Genomic DNA, 22,623 nt, shown 5'->3' with positions numbered 1-22,623 from the left:
GGAAAAGTTAATTCCAAGCTCAGGGCTGGTATCACATGACCTCATTGAGCATTGCCCCTTCTCGCTCCCACGACAATGTCACACACCCCTGCATTGATGTTGTAATGAACGGACTTGACAGGGTGGATGCTGAAAGGATGTTTCTCTTTGTGGGGAGTCTAGAACAGTTTAGAAATGTGAGCTCTCCCATTTAAGACTGAGCTGAGAAGAATTATTTCTATCTGAGGCACATTACTCTGTGCAATTCTCTTTCCGTGAGAGCAGAGGAGGCTGGACCATATTCAAGGCTGAGTTCAATGGACTTTTAATTGACAGGGAGTCCAGGGTTAAGGTACCAAACAACAGTGGGCTGAATAGCTGGCTTGCAATGCAGAACAATGCCAGCAGTGCGGGTTCAGTTCCCATACTGGCTTCCCCGAACAGGCGCTGAAATGTGCCAACTAGAGGCTTTTCGCAGTAACGTCATTGAAGCCTACTTGTGACAATAAACGATTATTATTATTAAACAGGGAAGCAGTGCTGAGGCCAATGTCAGATCAGCCATGATTGTATCAAATGATAGAGAAGGCTGGAGAGGCAGAATAGCATTGTTCTGCTCCTGATTCTGGTGCTCTTAGAATCATAGAATCCTGACAGAATCCCTACAGTACAGAAGGAGGCCATTTGACCAATCAAGTCTGCACCGATCCTCTGAAAGAGCACTCCATCCAAGTCCAGTACCCCTCCCTATCCCAACAACCGAGTAACCTAACTTATACATCTTTAGACACTGACGGGTAATTTATCATGGCCAATCCTCCTAACCTGCACATCTTTGGACAGTGGGATGAAACTGAAGCTCCCCCACGCAGATACAAAGATAGCATGCAAATTCCACACAGGCAGGGCAGAATTCTCCGCTCCCGGGAAAAATCGGGAAGGCCGTCGTGAACTCGGCCAAGTTTCACGATGTCCTCGGAGGCCGCTCCTCTCACTGTATTCACCCCCACCCAGGGGGCTAGGAGCGGCGCTCTGTTATTCTCAGCGGCCGGGCCTTGATGCGACCGGCGCGCCTGAGTGACGTCAGCCGCGCATGCGCAGGTTGGCCGGCTCCAACCCGCGCATGCGCGGCTGACGTCACGACAGCTGACAGCCCAAACCCGCGCATGCGCAGTGGCCATCTTCCCCTCCGCTGCCCTGCAAGATGTGGTGGATGATCTTGTGGGGCGGCGGAGGGGAAAGAGTGCGTAGCTTTGAGACGCCAGCCCCTACCGAGCACGGCCGTGGTGCTCACTCCCCTCTCCGCCCCCCCCCCACAAGCTTCAAACGGGCCTTTGGCGCCCATGTTCACGACGGCAGCGACCAGGTGTGGTTGCCACCGTCGTGAAACGGTCGCGAACGGTAGGCCGCTCAGCCCATCCGGGTCGGAGAATCGCCGGTCGCCGTGAAAAACGGCAAGCGCCGATTCTTCCGAGCGGGGTTGGGAGAATCGCGGGGGGTGCCAGGGGGGCGTGAAATGAGTCATGAGTCGCCCGGCCCTCCCACGATTCTCCCACCCGGCGTGGGGAGCGGAGAATCGCGCCCGCAGTCACCCAAGGCTAGAAGAGAACCCGGGACCCTGGTGCCACTGTGAAAATGCTGTTGAACTTTATGGCCTGAATTTTCCATCGTTAGGAACCTGGGTGAGAACCCAACAATTTGTAACACTGTGAGGAAAGGGTATTTAGCCCCAGGAATAATGACTCTGATCAATAAGTACCCTTTATGTTAAACAAACTTTAATTTAAACACAGAATCAATCACTTGAGCAATAAAGTACAGTTAACAGTTGAAACACTTCAATAAAATGATAAACTTTAACTTACTCCCTATACCGGCAACTATGTATATATTCCAATTAAGCAAACCAATAGAATTCAGAAGCCACTCATAAATAAAATTACTTTCTTTTCTCTGAGCAAAGACATTGGAGAGAACCTGTCAGGAGTCAGCTGAAGACCTGTCTTGTCAGACTAAAATCCTACAGCAAATTACAAACTTCGGACATACCTGGCTCCTCCTCTTAATTACATCATAAGGCATTCTTTGGTCTCCTCCCAGTATGATGTCCCATAACCTGTTTATAGAGGACTAAGCACCATCCCTCATAAATTACATGCACCCCAGGGAATCTCCAAAATCAAAACAGTGTTTCGTTAGATACATTTCAAATAAGTAAATGGTTAAAATCAATGATTACCCCGCTTTAACATCTCTTTAAGCACAGCATTAGCAGATATACATATGCCTGTATGTATCTTAAACCAGGATTTTTAATAGCAATACTGAAACAAATATAAAATATAATAGATAACAATTCCTGACATTCATTATGTCCATTAGGTGAGTGCACTCAGTGGGCCTGGAAGCGGGTGCAAAACGTGTTTCTGAATGTGGTTGGCCCAGGAACATGTTTTCCGTAAAGGCTGTCTGGCCAATCGAATGGGCTAAATTGGCCGTTTGATTGTTGGCGGCTGCACTTCTGACTCTCGTGCACGCCCACTGACCAAACTATTGCACCAGTGCGCGATGACGTCAGATGTGCACTGGCAACTTTACATGCGATTTCACATGCTTTCGGATTGGGTGCACGACCGCCTGAGCAACGTTAAATTCTGCCCTAGGTTTTTGAATCATAGATTGGCCTCAAATGGACCAAACATCCCATTCAGGCAGGACTGATACGTTTTGCTCGGCTACACGAGCAAAGTCTAATTGCAGTCCTGCCCTCTCCTGAAACCTCTTTTATTATTGCTCTTTTTGAAGCACCTAGCCCAATTCCCATTATAAAGAATTTGGTTGGAGATTTGATAAGAGATATTCAAAATCTGGACAGAGGAAATGGAGAGAAATTGTTCCCACTCGTAAAAGGAGCGAGATCGACGAGGGCACGGACTTAAAGAAATAAGTAAAAGAAGAAAAACATTTTCATGCAGTCAGTGGTTGGGGGTTTGGAATGTTCTGCCAGGCAGTGTGGTGGAGACAGGTTCAATTGAGACAGTCAAGTGGGTGCTGGACTGATATCTGAAGAAGGAGGATGTGCAGGGTCAGGACGAGAAGGCAGAGAATGGAACTAGGTGAGTTGCTCGTTTGTAGAGCCGGTGCAGACACAATAGATCGAATGACCTCCTTCTGCAGCATAACAATTCTGCAATTTTGAATTTTGCATCTCTTTCAACAGTGGTTTGGGGCAGGGATATTAACCATGCTCCATTTTAATCAATTTTTTGTTTAATCGATTGGCAATCACCTCATATTTCTGCCTCTGTATCACTGTCTTGCCCACTGAAGGAAATGATCTGTCATTATTTTCCTCTGTGTAATCACATAGGCCTCTGCAGCCAAGCCTGAATCTGCTTGGGACCCAGCTTCTCATTTTCTTTTCATAACTGCAACCTTTCACCCATGGTGAAGTGACCCTGTTCTGCTTCTCTATCCAATGCTGCTGCATCCTTCGTATAATGGGAAGCGTAAAGTCACGTGCAGCATCACAGGAGCATCTGGACTTAAGATCTTGCACAAGTGCAACATCGTCCTCATCCTTTTGTATTCTGCACCACTAGATAAGCCACTGTTAGCTTTATCTATGTGCCCTATGAAGAAACAGCGCAAACGTAGTGGTAGGAATTGGGTGGCCTTTGCAAAGAGCCATCACAGGGACAATGGGCCTGAATGGCCTCCTTCTGTGCTGCCTGGTTTTATCTGTGAGCAGCAGATCCCACCTAGCTTCCGACAGTATAGATCTACGGTCTTGCACAAGCTCACCATCCAGAATTCAATGCTGCTGTTTTGGGAGATCGGTTCCTGGCACAGGAGAGCCTGACGAGGCTTCTGTCACCTATTTAGTGCCTCATACACAGGGTGCCTGGGGACAGGGACATTACAGACTCCTCTGTTAAGTGAAGCTGTATTAGTAGATTTTCATTGATAATGAGACAAACTGCACATTCTATTTAATAATAGGGAGAAGCACTGCAGGAATTTACAGCGGTGTATATTACAGCTGGCAGGAAGCAAACAAGTTCAACAACATTCAAAATCCTGCACAATTGTGACTGCTGTAACCACATACCCTCTCGAGAATTGCCAGACTATTTTGTTCCTTAAGTTATTGAGTTATTAATTAAATTCCTTTCCTCCTTTTATCTCCTGTGTGGTACAATATAGAAATAATACATCTATGGGCTATGGTACAGTTAGAAAATGTCACTCTTTATAGATATGAAGGATGTGAGCAATGTAGCATCTTTGTTTGGATCATTAGGAGCTGAGGAAGTCTCGATGAATAAAGCAGTAATCCTGCAGTTTGGTCTTGGCTGGTTTTAATCAAATTCTTCACGCATTCAGTGGCCTGTGGGCACCATCTAGTGGTATAATGTGGAACTCTTTGATGAATTGGAAATGGCGAAAATCCCCCTGCGAAGGGAGAGATCAGTCAGTGTAGCTGAATGAGAATGCGCTCTACTCCATTCCTACTGCAGAGGGGGTATTAGATAGACAGTTACCACAACACTTAGTGACTGCCAGTGAAAGAGACCCATGTGCCCTGGTTAGATTTGAGCTCTGAACAACAACTTGAATTTACGTAGCACCTTTGATGCAATCGAATGTCCCAAGGTGCTTCACTCGAACGTTATAAAGCAAAATATGGTACTGAGCCACTTAAGGGAATGTTTGATCAGATGACCAAAAGCTTGGTCAAAGAGAGAAGACTTTAAGCAGCTTTGTAAAGGAGGAAAGTGAGGTAGAGAGGCAGACGTGTCTAGGAAGGATATTCCAGAGTTTAGGGCCCAAGCACGTGAAGAGTTTGGACTTCATATTTCATGAAGCAACCTTTGCAACCAACATATTTTAATTAGTAACAGGTTGAAGGGTTATGGAGAACGGGCAGGGCAGTAGAATTGAGGCCATAATGAGATCAGCCATGATCATATTGAACGGTGGAGCAGGCTCGAGAGGATAAATTGCCCACTTCTGCTCCTCGCTCTTTTGTTGTTAGAAAGAACTTGATGCGACCATCAATTCACACAAGACGAAGAGTTTAAGTGAACAGTGGTTTTAATCAGCTAGATCTGTGCCTGCCTGCGACTGCTTTCTACTGAGTGCCGCCTACAGGCTGCAGATCTATATACCTCCCCCGAGGGGACGGAGCCATAGGCGGAGCCCACAAGGGCACCAACATAATACAATACAATGTAATGCAATACAATGGTGAATGGTAGCAGTAATACATTCACCACAGAACTATTCTGCCTAATTCCACATTCATGCTCTTGGGCTGTAGCCCTGTAGGTAAAAGCACCTCAAGCACAAATCTGGTGTTCTTAATTAATAAGGGAATTCCTTGATTAATCAGGGGTTACGGGAGAAGGCAGGAGATTGGGGGTGAGGAACATATCAACATATCAGCCATGATCGAATGGCGGAGCAGGCTCGGTGGACCAAATGGCCTAATTCTGCTCCTATATCTTATGCTTCTAAAACAGGCCATACATTAGCAATGTGCTGGATCTTTATCAGCCACTCCCTCATCATCCAGAGCGCAGGCTTAGGGCTGCGGTTTAGGGCTCAAGCTTCAAAGAATGATGGCCATGTAAATTTAGTCAGCCACAAATTCTTTTTTCAACCGTTTCCCCAGTGCCTTCCTCTGTGGCAGGGCCTTGCCAGTCAGCACCTCCCAGTGTGACTGGGACCCAATCAGGATCCCTGAGGGGGAGAGGGGGTAGGGCTGAGAATCTGAGCAGTGTGGAACAGTTCGCGGGTGCATATTCTGCTCATCCTGTTAACACGGACAAAATCTGGATTGACTTGGAAGAGTTTTGAAAAGTCTTTTGATTAACCTCTGGTTGCTAACAGGAAGAAGCTGAGCTCTCGTTTGCAGGAGGCCGAGGAAGCAGTTGAGGCGGCGCAGGCCAAATGTTCCAGCCTGGAGAAGACCAAACAGCGGCTGCAAGTCGAGGTGGAGGAGCTGAGCATTGACCTGGAGAAGGTGCTTGTCTCCTGTCTACGTCTCTCCTGTCTTAACCTGAGAATGGGGGGATGGGGGGGGGGGGGGTTTGGGGGGGGAGTGCAGTGCAAACTTCGTCTGGGGGGGTTGCCCTGTTCTGGAAAGCATCCGAAAATTTGATTTAAATTGCAAACTTCTGATAGTTCTGATGGGGCTGCATCACTGGTTACCAAGAAAAGGTTTGTCAGATTAAAACCCCTTCCAACTTCTGGGTGACTATTGTAGAGACTCGAGGGTTTTGACACTACCCCCCCCCCCCCCTTCCGATCCCCTGACCCAGGCTAACACTTCCGACCATCCCCACTTCCGACTCCTTCCTGACTTCTGACCGCCCCCTCCTGAACCTTCAGCGCCCCATTCTGCCTCCACACCCCTGACCCCACCTCCAACATTGACCCCCTCCATCTCCGCCCCATCACCTCCAACCCTCCAACTACCTCCCCCCACTCTGACCTCAGTCTCTGACCCTTGTAACCTCTTCCCGTCCCACCCCCCCCCACTCCCTCCCAAATCCTGTCCACATACCTGAGACACCTTCTCCATGACCTGTCAAGAACCTTTACATGGTTAACGGCAGGTAATGCTGTAAAAAGGGGGCAAGTCCTCCTCCACCTTCACTCAGCAGCACTTCAGCACTTGCCTCCTTTATCAGGTGGGTAGCCCACCTGCCATCTGATTTCAGTTAAAGCTGCAGTTTGGGCTGGAGGTAGTCTGAGACTTTGAGCGGGATTCTCCGTCCGTTTACGGCAGTGGGATTCTCTTGTCCTACTGCAATGGCAAGTTACATTCGTGCCACACAAGTGCCAGGCAATGACCATCTCCGACAAGAGAGGATCTAACCATCGCCCCTTGACATTCAATGGCAATACCATCGCTGAATCTCCCACTGTCAACATCATGGGGGTTACCTTTGATCAGAAACTGAACTGGACTAGCCATATTAATACTGTGGCTGCCAGGGCAGGTCAAAGGCTAGGAATCCTACGGCGAGTAATTCACCTCCTGACCCCCTCCCCAAAGCCTGGCTACCATCTACAAGGCAAAAGTTAGGAGTGTAACGGAATACTCTCCATTTGCCTGGATGAGTGCAGCTCCAACAACACTCAAGAAGTTCAACACCACCCTGTGCAAAGCAGCCCGCTTGATTGCTCCTCCTTCCACAAACATTCAAACCCTGCACCACCGACGAACAGTGGCAGCCATGTATACCATCTGCAAGGTGCATTACTGTAGTTGACCAAGGTTCCTCAGACAGCACGTTCCAAACCCATGACCACTACCATCTAGAAAGACAAGAGCAGCAGATACCTGGGAACCCCACCACCTGGAGGTTCCCCTCCAAGTCACTCACCACCCTGACTTGGAAATATATCGCTGTTCCTTCACTGTCATTGGGGCAACATCCTGGAACTCCCTCCCTAAAAGCACAGTGGATGTATCTAAAACCTCAAGGACTGCAGCGGTTCAAGAAGGCAACTCACCACCACCTTCTGAAGGGCAACTAGGGATGTGCAATAAATGCTGGCCTAACCAGTGACGACCAGTAAATTAATTTTTTTAAAAGATGGTGGATTTGTCCGCGGGCCAAATTCTCCGTCCTCATGAGCAGCAGTAGTGGGGCGGACTTGCAACAAAGAATCCCGGCCCTTATCCCCACTCCTACCTCACCTAGATCTGTTTTTCCTTCAGTTAAAATTCAGCCTTGTAACTCCATCTAGAAGTAACATTTTTCAAGATCCCAAAAATTAATAAATATATTTTGGTGAATTTTAAAGCTAAGCAAATTTTAAGCATTTAGAATGTAACTGACTTCAAAATCTTTGTTAAAATTTATTACACAGGAGGATTTGTTTACCGGGAGGGGTGGAGAGGGTGGTTTTATTTTCAACAATCTACAAAAAATAGGCTTGAGCAGAAATGTGGGGGGGAAAGACAGTTCTTAAAACACGAGCTCTTTGCAAGCCGATCACTAATTGAGCCCAAGGTATAAACTGTACCCCATTGTCTGAGCAAAATAGCTAACTAATTTCTTTAACCAGTACCTGTAATCTGAATAATAAGAACTGATGCTGAGCAGGTTCAAGAAGCAAAACCACCCTCATGCCAAGATCCCTCTAACCCAGGGCATTTATCTGAATATTAAATTTATTTGAATTCCTCACACCGTCTTCCTATTTTGTTGTTTTTTGTTGGCATTCCATCCATCCCCCCCCTCCCCCCACCCCTCACTTCACCATCCACCTCAAAGGCTAATGCAGCAGGTGCAACTCTGGACAAGAAGCAGCGAATGATTGATAAGCAGATCTCAGACTGGCGGCAGAAGTGTGAGGAGATCCAGACAGAACTGGAATCCTCTCAGAAAGAGTGCCGACAATACGCCACCGAACTCTTCAAGCTGAAGACATCCTATGAAGAGCTGATTGAGCAACTGGATTCGCTTAAGCGGGAGAACAAAACACTCCAAGGTAATTTCCTGGAAAATTAGGCAGCGGCATTCGGGAATAAATATTAACTGCTCAGGTTTGAGTTCGCATAAATATCAGGCAGGGCTAACAATAAATGAAAAATTAAAATCGCTTATTGTCACAAGTAGGCTTCAAATGAAGTTACTGTGAAAAGCCCCTCGTCGCCACATTCCGGGGCCTGTTCGGGGAGGCTGGTACAGGAATTGAACCGTGCTGCTGGCCTGCTTGGTCTGCTTTCAAAGCCAGCGATTTAGCCCTGTGCTAAACACTCTTAACTGCAAGGAACAGTTGGGAAAGGGATCAAGGAAACAAAGGCGATGGGCGCAATCTGCCGGCCATGTTGCGCCCGAGCGGGGGTGTGGCACGGCTGGTAGATGGCAGTAGATCTCTCTTCCAGGATCTACTCGGCTCTCCACACCTTGCGAGATCTAATGGTATCTCACGAGACACCACGATCTAAATCCCGCCCATTGTGGGCTGAATCACTATTTGGCAAATCTGCATATTAGAATGAGACAGGTAGTCTCGCTCTAAAATGCACTCGTCTGATCTACCGAGGCCCTGGGATCTAACTGCTTTGCCTCAGGGATCTCGGGCGAGCGCAGTTCAGTGCTGGTCCCCCAAATAGGGGCCAGATGGAATGGCTCTAGGGAAATCTCCCAGGGGATTGGAGACTCCGGGTGGTTGCCCACTGGACAGGGTGACACCCTGGCACTGCTGGTGTCAGCTGGACACCCTGGTATTGTCAGCCGAGCACTGCCTAGATGCCCAGATGGTGCCAGAATGGCATTTTTCTCAGGCCCTGGGGCGCCCTGCCCATGTGAGTTGGAGTGCAGGGTATGTGGCGAGTAGGGGATTTTCACAGTAACGTCATTGCAGTGTTAATGTAAGCCTACTTGTGACGATAATAGTGTAGATTATTATTCTAATCCCATTTTCCTGCATTTGGTCCATAGCCTTGTCTGCTGTGGCATTTCAAGTGCTCATCTAAATGCTTCTTAAAAATTGAGGGTTCCTGCCTCTACCACACTTTTTCAGGCTGTGAGATCCAGGTTCCCAACACTCTCTAGGTGAAAATGTTTTTCCTGAAATCCCTTCTCAATCCTTGCCCCTTACCTTAAATCCCTGCCCCCTGGTTATTGACCCCTCTATTAAGAGGAATGTTTTTTTGATTCCCTCATAATTTTGCACATGTTTCAATTGGTGCTTCTGCCGCACACTTTAATTCTGTGTCCTCTGCTTCTCAACCCTTCCACCAATGGGGACAATTTCTCTCTATGTACTCTGTCTAAGCCCCTTATTAATTTGAACAACACTATTGAATCTCATCTTGATCTTCTCTTTAAAGAGAGAAACCCCAGATTCTCCCATCTATCCCTGGAACTGAAATCCTGCATCCCTGCAACCATTCCTGTAAATCTTTTCTGGACTCTCTCTGACGCCTTCATTTTGTACAGAGCAAGCTCCCACAATCAGTGAAAGAAAAGACCAATTGGAGGACTGAATGTTGACCAGAGCACCCAAGCGCCTTTGTTTCTAAATAGTGCCATGGGATCTTTTATACCCACCTGAGGGATTAACAACTCCTCAGAAATATGGCACCCCCAATAATGTGACATTTATGGAGAATTGGTGGCACAGTTGTAATGGTAATGTCACCCAGAGGCCCAGGCAATCAATGGTGGAATTTGAACTCAACACCTGGAATATAAAGATAGCCTCGGTAATGGTGACAGTGAAATCGATTGCCGAATGTCATGAAATCCCATCTGGTTTACTAGTGCCCCTTTGGGAAGGAAATCTGCCATCCTTATCCAGTCTAGCTTACAGGTGACTGCAAGAAAACGTACCCAATGGAAAGGCCAAGTAAGCCAGTCAGTTCAAGGAGGGAAATTAGGGATGCAATTTCTGCGACACCTACAACCCATGAAAGGTTAAATGCGAATGTTGGTTTGGCTCAGGGGGTCAGATGGCTGGTTCATGATGCAGAGCAAGGCCAACAGCGTGGGTTCAATTCCTGTACCGGCTGAGGTTATCCATGAAGGCCCAACCTTGCCCCTTACCTGTGATGTGGTGATCTGAGGTTAAATCATCACCAGTCAGCTCTCCCCCTCAAAGGGGAAAGTAGACTATGGTCATCTGGGACTTTGGCGACTTTACTAAATGAGGAAAAGCTGCTTGAATTGTGAGCTGGGAATTTTGCCCCTTCTGATTCAGAGGCATGCGTGAGGCACCAAACCAAGAGTGACACAAGCTATCAGTCAGCGTAAGGTAGTGCAGTGATGATAAGAGCTCCACATCTTCACAGTCATGTTGCTATGTTGAACTGTGAGAATGATACTGTGCAACAGAAGGGGCCACTGCCCTTGCTTCACAAAGAACCATTTGCACTTCAGCAACTGGGGAACAAGTCAGGTCTACAGACGCGCACTGGCATCTTGAGTATTTTGTCCCTTCATTTTGTCCGGTCTCCACTTATTCCTTAACCTTTTGAGATGCCTTCTGATGCTCTTCAGAACCTGTACAACCTTGAGATGCTTGGCACCTCATTGTTAACTTGCAGTTTCCAGCAACTTTCTACTCGACCCATGAGGGTGTCCCCACCCCAACATCGGAACCGATGGGTGGGATTCTCAGGTCTTGTCCGCGGAGGGACCCATTGCAAATGAGAAAGGAAGATTTGGCGTACCGGCCAAGCCTCCATTAAGTCCCAGTGGCACTGGAAAACCCCAGCCGCAAATGAGGACAGAAGGTTTCAGCTTACAGGTGGAATCTCACGGCCCCTCCCACCGGCAGGATCTTCCGGTCCCGGCGAAGTCGATGGAGTTGGAATGGCTCCCCGGACCTTCCGTCTCGGCCCTGCCACAACGGGATCATTAAATTCCACCCTAGGTTTTTTAAAATATTTTTATTGAAATATTTGTAAAATTTTATAACAAAAACAGAAAACGAACAATAGGTGTTAACATAGTGCAAAAATAGATATTTCCCCGAATGGCTCTGTCTTCACAGACCACCGAAAATAACAAAAAACAAACCCCCCCCCCCCCCTCCCGGGAAGGCTGCTACTGCTGACATTTTAAGTTAAATTTCCCCAAGAAAGTCGACGAATGACTGCCACCTCTGGGAGAAACCTAACATTGATCCTCTTAGGGCAAACTTTATTTTCTCAAGGCTGAGAAACCCAGCCATGTCACTGACTCAGGTCTCTACACTCGGGGGCTTCGAGTCCCTCTACAATAACAGGATTTGTCTCCGGGCAACCAGGGAGGCAAAGGCCAGGACATCGGCCTCTTTCACTCTCTGAAGTCCCAGGTCTTCTGACACCCCAATGATCACCACCTCTGGACTCGGCACCACCCGTGTTCCGAGCACCTTGGACACTGCCCTGGCAAACCCCTGCCAGAACCTCTCATGCTTCGGGCATGCCCAAAATATATGAACATGGTTTGCTGGTCTCCCCGCACACCTCGCACATTCGTCTTCTACCCCGAAAAACGTGCTCATCCTTGTCATGTGTACCCGGTGAACCACTTTAAACTGTATTAGACTGAGCCTGGCACATGATGAGGAGGAATTGAAATGAAAATGAAATGAAAATCGCTTATTGTCACGAGTAGGCTTCAAATGAAGTTACTGTGAAAAGCCCCTAGTCGCCACATTCCGGCGCCTGTTCGGGAAGGTTGTTACGGGAATGGAACCGTGCTGCCGGCCTGCTTGGTCTACTTTCAAAGCCAGCGATTTATCCCTGTGCTAAACAGCCCCAGTTTGGGGCTGGGGGCTTAGGGCTGGGGCTGGAATTGACCCTACTTAGGGCTTCCGTCCATAGTCCTGGCTCTAACTCCCCTCCTAACTCCTCCTCCTACATACCTTTAAGCTCCTCCACCCATGTTTCCTCCGCCTCCAACAGCCCCTGGTAGATATCCAACACCTTCCCCTAACCCACACAGGTACCGGACACTACTCTATCTTGTATCCCCCGTGGCGGCAGCAGCGGGAAGGCCACCACCTGTTTCCTCAGGAAAGTTCGCACTTGTAAGTACATAAAGCCATTCCCTGGCAGCAATTTAAACTTGTCCTTCAGCACCTGCAGGCTGGGAAAGCTCCCATCAATAAAGAGGTCACCCATCCTTCTTATACCCGCCCTTGCCAGCTCTGGAACCCGTCATCCATCCTGCCCGGCAGAACCTGTGGTTATTACATACCGGAGTCCAGACCGATGCTTCCTCCACCCACTTGTGTCTCCTCCACTGCCCCAAGATCTTCAGTGTCGCCACCACCACCGGACTTGGGGAGTAGCGGGCCGGCGAGAACGGCAGAGGCACCGTCACCAGCACTCCCAAACTGGTGCCTTTGCATGACGCCGCCTCCAACCGTTCCTATGCCGACCCCTCCCCCAATACCCACTTCCTGCTCATGGCAATGTTGGCCGCCCAATAGTAGTTGCAAAAGTTCGGCAGCGTCAGCCCACACCCCCCCCCCCCCCCCCCCCACACCGAAAACCTAATCTCCCAAATCAAACACCAACTCAGCACTAAGTGTCACCCCCACCATGCTCCCGAGAGTCAACTGATCCATGCTGACCCCGATAGCCCCCGCCCCTGGTGCCGATCAGACTATCGCCCTATTGTTCGGGCCCCTCTCCCCACATAGAAAAAACCTGTTTACAAGATCACATTCCCCAGTAAGTAAACATCAGCTCTCCAAAACCATTAGCATAACTATATAGCCAAACAGACACACTCACTTAAAACAGAACTCAGTCCCCCGAAGGGTAGCCACCTACCCCCCCCCCCCCCCCGGTATCAACCACCTTCTAAACAAAGTGCCCTCCAACCGTCCCCCCCAACCCACTCTCTCGCCCATGACTGGCCACAATCTTATTTAAAACAGAACACAAGTACAAACCGCCGCCGCCCCCTCCCAACTTCGAGGCATTAAGTGTCTCTTAACTTGAGTCCAACTTCTCTTTAATAAATGTCCAAACATCATCTGGCGACTCAAAATAATCGTGTCGGTCCTCGTGCGTTAGCCACAGTCTCGCTGGGTATAACACCCCAAAACATTGCACCCCAGGTTAATGAACCGACATAAGAAGAGAAGATTTGGGTGCAAATATCACACTTCCACTCTGTTTAAAACCTACCAGCAAAGGATCACATTGCACCCAGTACTGGGTCACATTTGCAACTATCACTACATAAAGAGGAGCTAGAAAGTACAGGGGAGGTTAAGATCTGGAATTCCTGGGCACATTCCTATTTTCAACTGTTATTCCCAGGTCAGTTATGTTGTGCTGTACCCCAAAGATTCGCGTTGACAGAGACGGGGCCGGGATTTTACATTCCTGCTTGTGTCGGGCAAGTCCAGCGATAGGAGCGGAAAACGCCACGAGAAGTGCAAAGTCGTGTTTCACGCGACAAGGAAACATGAAGCGAGTGTCTCTCTTTCTCTCCCCCAGTAAGTGGTGGGCCACGTTTCCCCATGTTCAATGTCAGGAACAGAATCATGATACATTTACATACGGTTATTAGGTTTGTTCACCAGAATCACCCCCCCCCCCCCCCCCCCCCCCCCCCCCGTGACTTGGGAACTTTTATTTCCCCAAAGTGCTGCACTGTATGGCGGAGAAAGCCTCCATTGCGTTCGGCGTCATCAACGGAGCTTTTCCCGCCCGACATCAGCCTTTGCTGATATCGGGGGAAATCCCGACCTGGGGCCTTTGCTGGGGAAGATCTCATTGAAAGCGGTTCTGTTTCCACTCCTTTCCCCATTTGCTTTCACAGAGGAAGTCACAGATTTGACAGACCAGCTGGGGGAGGGTGGAAAGAGTGTCCATGAGCTGCAGAAATCCAAGAAGAAACTGGAGATGGAGAAAGAGGAATTGCAGGCGACGCTCGAGGAGTCGGAGGCTGCACTGGAGGTAAACACGAGCAAAACTCACCGGTCACACCCTCCTAGTACCAAAAACACAGCAGCCCCTTTTATAATAAGGGAATATCAACTGGTCAGTAGTTGGCCTTTCTTGTCCCATTGCATGTAAAGAAAATGCTCGTCTGAAATCTGTTTTGTTGTGTTTGATAAGGGACAGGCTTGTGGTCTACTGCTCCAAAGTCACATGTTCCTGTTTAAATTCTCATTCCCCTTCCTGCTGCACTAAATTGTGCAATATTAGAGACACGTGAATAGAAAGACACAGAACTCAATTTTTAGCTGCTCCATACGGCTGTTTATTTAAAATTGGCTTCCTATTATTATCTTATTACATAGAGACTTGCTAAATGTTGATAGCTGGGACTCGGGATGGAATTTTCCAGCCCTTCCCGCCAACCAGACCTTCCAGTCCCACCGAAGTTCCCTAGTAGTGGGGCTGGATAAGCCACGCAAAAATCCTGTCAGCAGCCAATGGCTCGCTGCCGACACCATGGGGAAACACTCAGCTTGAGTACCTGCAGATAGTTACATTATAAGTGAAGGAGGCATCAGCTCTACCAAGACTTTTTTCCTCATTAATCCGTGTGATGTGAATACACAGGGAGAAGCTGCTTTAGGCTAGATTAGGCCGAGGAATTGAAATGTTGCATCCATTTAATTTTTGGTTACTTCAGCAGGCTGTGGGTATTACTGAAGGTGATTGAGGTTGTCTAGGCCTTTGTAACCAGTACAGTTAGTCTCAGGTGGCGATTTTGTGCCCATGTTTGCCGTCAGCGAGAATAGCGAGGAGGGCGCACAATCCCACGAGAATCAGGAAACGCAATTTTCGTTGACCAGATCGCGTTGCCTGATTTTCCATGCCCCTCTCTGATGACATAATGAGGTTCCCACCCACAAAGGGCGAGAATCTCATTATAAACAATGTTAATATAATTAACAAAACCCTCGCCACATGATCCCCCCCCCCATTTGCAACAGGGATATGATGCTGGGAATCAATCAAGGGCTACTTCCGGGGGGGTTACAGAGGTAATTATAGCTGTGTGGGGGAGAGGGACATGGAGGACACTGCCCCCTGGCACTGGTTTCTATTGCTCCCTGGCTGTGCCAACATAGCATCAACCTATGCCAGTGATGAGAACTCTTAGGAGTCAAATTCGGGGAGGGGGTTTGATGCACAATCAATGGACACAAAACGTAGTGAACCCGGCAGCAGACGTACAGAAGAATGGCTGACTGCCGGGGAACACGGGTTCTTATAACCCGCCTTGTAGGCGGAGCTACCTTCCTCTTAGCCAATCGGGCTGAGAGGCACGCGATACCTGGGCCAATGGGCAGCGAGTCCTCTGCACCAATGGCAGCTCACACTCCCAGGTACCGTAATACCCCTAGTCATACTACCACATTCACCACTGTTGAGAAAGGAACCGGGGGGGGGGGGGATTGTGTACGGGGAATGCGGACAGGGGGTGGGGGGTAGGTGGTGTGGGGGGGATGGGGGGGTGCCCCGTGAGTATGTGAGTATGACTAGAGATGTTGGATAGTACCGTTTCACTGATGGCTGCCCGCTGGCCCACAACTATTTACAAAATACAGAACACAGTAACTATGTACAGTTTGGGGAATGGGAAAAAAAAATAGAGAACAAGCAAAAACAAGAGTCCATCAACAGTTCACATGGATTCGATCAGCAGATCGGGTGCCTTGGACGTCCTGTGCGACCTGCGGAGCTGTGCCGGTGACGTGGAGTGGTGGTCGTCCGTACTCCGGGAGCGATGATCCTGTTCTTGCTGTTGCATCCGTACCCCTAGTCGGAGCTAGCGGGGGCCAGGCCGGGGAAGGGTCGTCCTGCCCACTAGGCAGCGCATGTATAGATGTCGATGGGGCCGGGGGGGGGGGGAGGGGGGCCTGCCGGGGGCAGTTAGGGTTGGGGAGGGGTGGGGGGGCTGGCGCCGGGGGGAGGGGGGGGGGGGGCAGGATCCGGCAGGAACCGGCAGGTGCCAGGTCCCGTAGGGAGACCGTGTCCTGTCGGCCGTCAGCATACTCCACATAGGTGTACTCCGGGTTCGCGTGGAGTAGCTGGACTCTTTCGACCAAAGGGTCCGACTTGTGCACCCGCATGTGTTTCCAGAGCAGGATGGGCCCCCGGGGGTAGCCAGCCAGGTCGGGAGCGGGGTCGCTGAGGAAGACCTCCTGGGAAAAACAAGAAGGCGTTCATGAGGCGTTTGGTTAGTGGATGTACAGAGAAGTGACCGGATTGAGTGGAGGGCATCTGGGAGGACCTCTTGCCAGTGGGAGACTGGGAGATTTCTGGATCAAAGGGCCAGCAGGATGGTCTTCCAGACTGTACCATTCTCCCTCTCGGCCTGTCCGTTACCCGTGGGGTTGTAACTGGTCGTCCTGGTGGAGGCGATGCCCCTGCTGAGCAGGAATTGACGCAGCTCATCGCTCATAAAGGAGGACCCCTTATCGCTATGGATTTAAGCGGGGAATCTGAACAGGGAGAAAATGGTGTGTAGGGCTTTAATGATGGTGGTTGTGGTCATGTCGGGGCAGGGGATGGCGAAGGGGAAGCGGGAGTATTCGTCAATCACGTTGAGGAAGTACGTGTTGCGGTTGTTGGAGGGGAGGGGACCTTTTAAGTCCATGCTGAGACGTTCAAAGGGGCGGGAAGCCTTTATCAGATGCGCTTGTTCGGGGCGGTAGAAGTGCGGTTTGCACTCCGCGCAGATGTGGCATTTCCTAGTCACTGTCCTGACCTCCTCGATGGAGTAGGGCAGGTTGAGGGTCTTTATAAAGTGGAAGAAGCGGGTGACTCCCGGGTGGCAGAGGTCCGCGTGGAGGGTTCGAAGGCGGTCCACCTGTGTGTTGGCACAGGTGCCGGGGACAGGGCATCGGGAGGCTCGTTTAGTTTCCCAGGACGATACAAGATGTCGTTGTTGTAGGTGGACAGTTCAATCCTCCACCGCAAGATCTTGTCGTTCTTTATCTTGCCCCTCTGTGCGTTGTCGAACATGAAGGCCACCGACCGTTGGTCTGTGAGGAGGGTGAACCTCCTGCCGGCCAGATAGTGCCTCCAATGTCGCACAGCTTCCACTATGGCCTGTGCTTCCTTCTCGACTGGAGAGTGGCGGATTTCGGAAGCGTGGAGGGGACGGGAGAAGAAGGCCACGGGTCAGCCCGCTTGATTGAGGGTGGCTGCCAGAGCTACGTCAGACGCGTCGCTCTCGACTTGGAAGGGGAGGGACTCGCCGATAGCTCGCATCGTGGCCTTTACAATATCTGCTTTGATGCGGCTAAAAACCTGGCGGGCCTCCATCGACAGGGGGAATGTGGCTGATTGGATGAGGAGACTGGCTTTGTCTGCGTAATTGGGCACCCAATCGGCGTAATATGAAAATAAGCCCAAACAGCGCTTGAGGGCTTTGAGGGAGTGGGGGAAGGGGAGTTCCATCAGGGGGCGCATGCGTTCCGGGTCGGGGCCTATTACTTACGCACTATGTAGCCGAGGATGGCTAGACAGTCGGTGCTAAACACGCATTTGTCCTTGTTGTAGGTCAGATTCAGGAGTTTTGCGGTTCGGAGGAATTTTCGGAGGTTGGTGTCGTGGTCCTGCTGATCGTGGTCGCAGATGGTGACGGTATCGAGATACGGGAAGGTTGCCCATAAACCGTATTGGTTGACCATTAGAACATAGAACATACAGTGCAGAAGGAGGCAATTCGGCCCATCGAGTCTGCACCGACCCACCTAAGCCCTCACCCACCCTATCCCGGTAACCCACTGACCCCTCCTAATCTTTTTTGGTCACTAAGGGCAATTTAGCATGGCCAATCCACCTAATCTGCACATCTTTGGACTTTGGGAGGAAACCGGAGCACCCGGAGGAAACCCACGCAGACACGGGGAGAACGTGCAGACTCCGCACAGACAGTGACCCAGCAGGGAATCGAACCTGGGACCCTGGCGCTGTGAAGCCACAGTGCTAATCACTTGTGCTACCGTGCTGCCCTCTCTCGGTCCATCTCTCATTGGAAGACCGAGACCGCGTTTGTGACACCGAAGGGAACCCTTAAAAAGTGGTAGAGTCGCCTATCCGCTTCGAACGCGGTGTACTTTCGGTCACACGCGCGGATGGGGAGCTCCACCGTGGAGAAGACCTTGTACTGCGCGATCCTGTTGACCAGGTCGGAGATACGTGGGAGAGGGTACGCGTCCAGCTGCATAAACCTGTTGATGGTCTGACTGTAGTCTATGACCATCCTATTTTTCTCCCCGGTCTTTACCACCAGCACTTGTGCTCGCCTGGGGCTGTTGCTAGCCTCAATGACCCCTTCCTTCAGAAGCCGTTGGACTTCGGACCTGATGAAGGTCCGGTCCTGGGCACTGTATCATCTGCTCCTGGTGGCGATGGGTTTGCAATCTGGGGTGAGGTTTGCAAACAAGGATGGGGGATCGACCTTGAGGGACGCGAGGCTGCAGACAGTAAGGGGGGGCAAAGGGCCACCGAATTTGAATGTTAAGCTCTGGAGGTTACACTGGAAGTCTAACCCCAGGAGTGCGGCCGCGCAAAGGTGAGGGAAAACGAATAGCTTGTAGTTTTTAAACTCCCTCCCCTGGACCGTGAGGTCCGCTATACAGCACCCCATGATCTGTACCGAGTGAGAACCGGAGGCCAGAGCGATTTTTTGTTTAACCGGGTAAACAGGAAGAGCGCAGCGTCTTACCGTGGTGGGGGGGACGAAACTCTCTGTGCTCCCAGAGTCCAGCAGGCAGCTTGTCTCGTGGCCGTTGAGGCAGATCTTCGTGGTCGCTCTGGATAGCGTGCGAGGCTGCGACTGGTCCAATGTGACAGAGGCGAGTCGTGGCAGAAACTCAGAGTCGTCATCAGGCAGGGAGTAGACACCTGCGGGGTCCAAAATGGCGGCGCCCGGGGATCGCACGTGGCGGTGGGGGATGGGGCAGCGAGGTCCGCGGGCCGCATGGGGCCCCTGAGGAGAGCGGGGTGGAGGACCTGCGGTCGCTGCTCGGGACCGCAGCGATGCTTTAGATTGGCAAACGCCCACAAAGTGGCCCTTCTTGCCGCAGCCCTTGCAGGTTGCGGAGCGGGCCAGGCAGCGCTGAAGGGGGTGCTTTGCCTGGCCGCAGAAATAGCAGCGGGGCCCCGCGGGGTTTTCGGGGCGCCAGCCTGGGGATGGTCCGAGTCCGGTTGGGGGCGTACGCCCGAGCGTTATGATTTGGGAGGAAGCGAGGGCCCATGCCTCCGTGAGGCTTAAAGGCTCTCTCTCCAACAATCTTTGGCGGATCTGCGAGGACTGCATACCTGCAACGAAGGCGTCTCGGATCAGAAGTTCGGTATGCTCAGCAGCAGACACCTGTGGGCAGCCACAGTTCCTCCCCAGCACGAGGAGGGCACGGTAAAATTCGTCCAGAGACTCACCAGGTATCTGCTGCCTCGTGGCTATTAAGTGCTGAGCGTAGACTTGGTTCACCGGCCGTATGAAATGTCCTTTAAGTAAGTCCATAGCCGCGTTGTAGTCTGTCGTGTCCTCAATGAGCGTGTACACGGCGGTGCCGACGCACGAGTGGAGGATGTGCAATTTCTGTTCCCTCGTCGGGACGTTTTCGGCTGTGCTCAGGTAACTATTGAAGCAAGCCAGCCAGTGCTTAAATGCTGCTGTTGCATTTGCTGCGTGCGGGCTGAGTCGAAGACACTCCGGCTGGATGCGAAGCTCCATCCTTTAAAATCTTGCTAATTAAATTGATGCACAATCAATGGACACGAAACGTAGATGAAGTCTGAACAAAAGGCTTTAATTAGCAAGAAGTGAACACGGCAGCAGACGTACAGAAGAATGGCTGGCTGCCTGGAAACACGGGTTCTTATACCCCGCCTTGTAGGCGGAGCTACCTTCCTCTTAGCCAATCGGGCTGAGAGGAACACAATACCTGGGCCAATGGGCAGCGAGTCCTCTGCACCAATGGCAGCTCACACTCCCAGGTACCGTAATACCCCTAGTCATACTACCACAGGGTTTCCAGTGGTCGGGGGGAGAGCGCCGAGGTCTTTGAAGGACAGACTTTGCAGTGTCTGGGGAGTGGTCATTGAACGGGGGGCTTGTAGTCACAGGGCCGAGGGGAGGGGGCATTGAGGGGACAGAATGGGCATTGAGAGGCCAGCACTGGAGATATTGCCACGTTGGTTGATGGCTTTGGGGAGGTGGGGAGCCCCTAATAATTGTGCCGGTGGCGGGGATCAGGCGGGCAATACGATCATGGAAGCAGAGGGGGGGCTGCTGCTGGGGGACGTTTTAACTCTCTGCTGATCGGGGCAACCCTTTAAAGATGGCACCCCAATCGCTGTGGAGCTGGTCTTGACGGCTCTATCAAGCCCAGCCCTGCCAGACTGAAGACGTAAACCATGCCCCCAGATTTATTTTTGCCAGAGCGCCAGAAAATCTATCCGAAAACCCAACTGTCAACAGGAGAGATACACGGCGGTTTTCAGTCAGAGCCTAACTGACACATTATGGGAAAATTCCGATATCCGAGTTCGTATTCTACGATAAAGAAAGTCTGTGAGACGCTGTTAAAGTATAGCCAGTATTGTAATGTAGCAGCCAATTTTCACACAGCAAGCTCCCCACACATAACGACGGAGGAATTTATTTTAGGGATACAACCTATGAATCTATGATTCTAACCTGAGGGATAAATATCTGCCAGGACTCCAGGCCAAACTCCTTTGCTTGCATTTGAACGCCATCATGGATCTTTACTGTTCGTCACTGACACTCCATCCTGTGGTTTGAATGTTTTCTTTAATTCATTCATGGGAAATGGTTTTGCTGGCTGGGCCAGTATTTATTGTCCATCTCTAATACCCCTGTATTGAGTGACTTGCGAGGCCAGTTGAGAGGACTTTTTTTTTATAGAGTCGACCACATTGCTGTGGACCTGGAGTCACATATAGGCCAGACCGGGTAAGGGTGGCATATTTCCATCCTTAAAGAACATTAGTGAACTAGATGGGTATTTACAACAATCGACAATAGTTTCATCATGAGACTTTTAAATTCCAGATTTTGTTTAATTCAAATAGGATTCGAACCTATCTCTCATAGAATCATAGAATTCCTACGTTGAAGAAGGAGGCCCTACAGCCCACCGAGTCTGCACCGGCCCTCTGAAAGAACACCCTACCTAGGCCCACTGTCCAGCCCTATCTCTGTAACCCCACCTAACCTGCGTAAATGGACTGACAATGGCAAGTTACATTTGTGCTACACAAATGTCAGGCAGTGACCATCTCCTACAAGAGAGGAACTAACTATCGTCCTTGACATTCAATGGCATTACCATTACTGAATCCCCAGAATTAATATTCTGGGGTTACCATTGATCAGAAACTGAACTGGACTAGCCATATTAATACTGTGGCTACCAGGGCAGGTCAAAGGCTAGGAATCCTACTATGAGTAACCCTCCTCCTGAACCCTCAAACCTGTCCACCACCTACAAGGCGCAAGTCAGGAGTGTAATGGAATACTCTCCACTTGCTTGGATGAGTGCAGCTCCAACAACACTCAAGAAGCTGAACACCATCCAGGACAAAGCAACACAGCTTTATTGCTCCCCCTTCCACAAACATTCAATCCCTCCTCCACCGACGAACAATGGCAGCCGTGTGTACCATCTACAAGGTGCACTGCAGGAACTCACCAAGGTTACTTACACAGCACCTTCCAAACCCTCGACCACTACCATAAAGAAGGACAAAAGCAGCAGGTATCTGTGAATCCCACCGCCTGGAGGTTCCCCTCCAAGTCTCTCACCACCCAACTTGGAAATATATCACCATTCCTTCACTGTCGCTGGGCCAGAATCCTGGTACTCCCTCCCTAACAACACTGGAGGTGTACCTACATCTCAGACTGCAGCAATTGAAGAAGGTAACTCTCCACCATCTTCTGAAGGATGGGTGGATGGATTGGTTTATTGTCCCGTGTACCGAGGTACAGTGAAAAGTATTTTTCTGTGAGCAGCTCAATAGATCTTTAAGTACATGAAAAGAAAAGAAAAAGAAAATACATAATAGGGCAACACAAGGTACACAATGTAACTACATAAATACCGGCATCGGGTGAAGCATACAGGGGTGTAGTGTTAATCAGGTCAGTCGATAAAAGAGTCTTTTAG

At 50.2% G+C, this 22,623-nt stretch overlaps 1 protein-coding gene across 10 annotated transcripts in view; it reads left to right on the top strand.

Moving 5' to 3' along the window:
* The window catches only part of LOC119953289 (myosin-16), a 456,622-nt gene that overhangs the window by 395,549 nt on the left and 38,450 nt on the right, over positions 1 to 22,623 (top strand). For all 10 annotated transcript variants that reach the window (XM_038777389.1, XM_038777388.1, XM_038777387.1 and 7 more), the window contains 3 exons: positions 5,875 to 6,007; positions 8,274 to 8,490; positions 14,277 to 14,413. In XM_038777389.1, coding sequence (XP_038633317.1) covers positions 5,875 to 6,007; positions 8,274 to 8,490; positions 14,277 to 14,413 — 487 coding nt within the window. The remainder of the gene's footprint in view (positions 1 to 5,874; positions 6,008 to 8,273; positions 8,491 to 14,276; positions 14,414 to 22,623) is intronic.

Source organism: Scyliorhinus canicula, chromosome 18 (genome assembly GCF_902713615.1).
Source record: "Scyliorhinus canicula chromosome 18, sScyCan1.1, whole genome shotgun sequence".
Taxonomy (NCBI): Eukaryota; Metazoa; Chordata; class Chondrichthyes; order Carcharhiniformes; family Scyliorhinidae; genus Scyliorhinus; species Scyliorhinus canicula.
The sequence above is the reverse complement of the archived record's forward strand: the minus strand, read 5'-3'. Positions and strand labels throughout refer to the sequence as shown.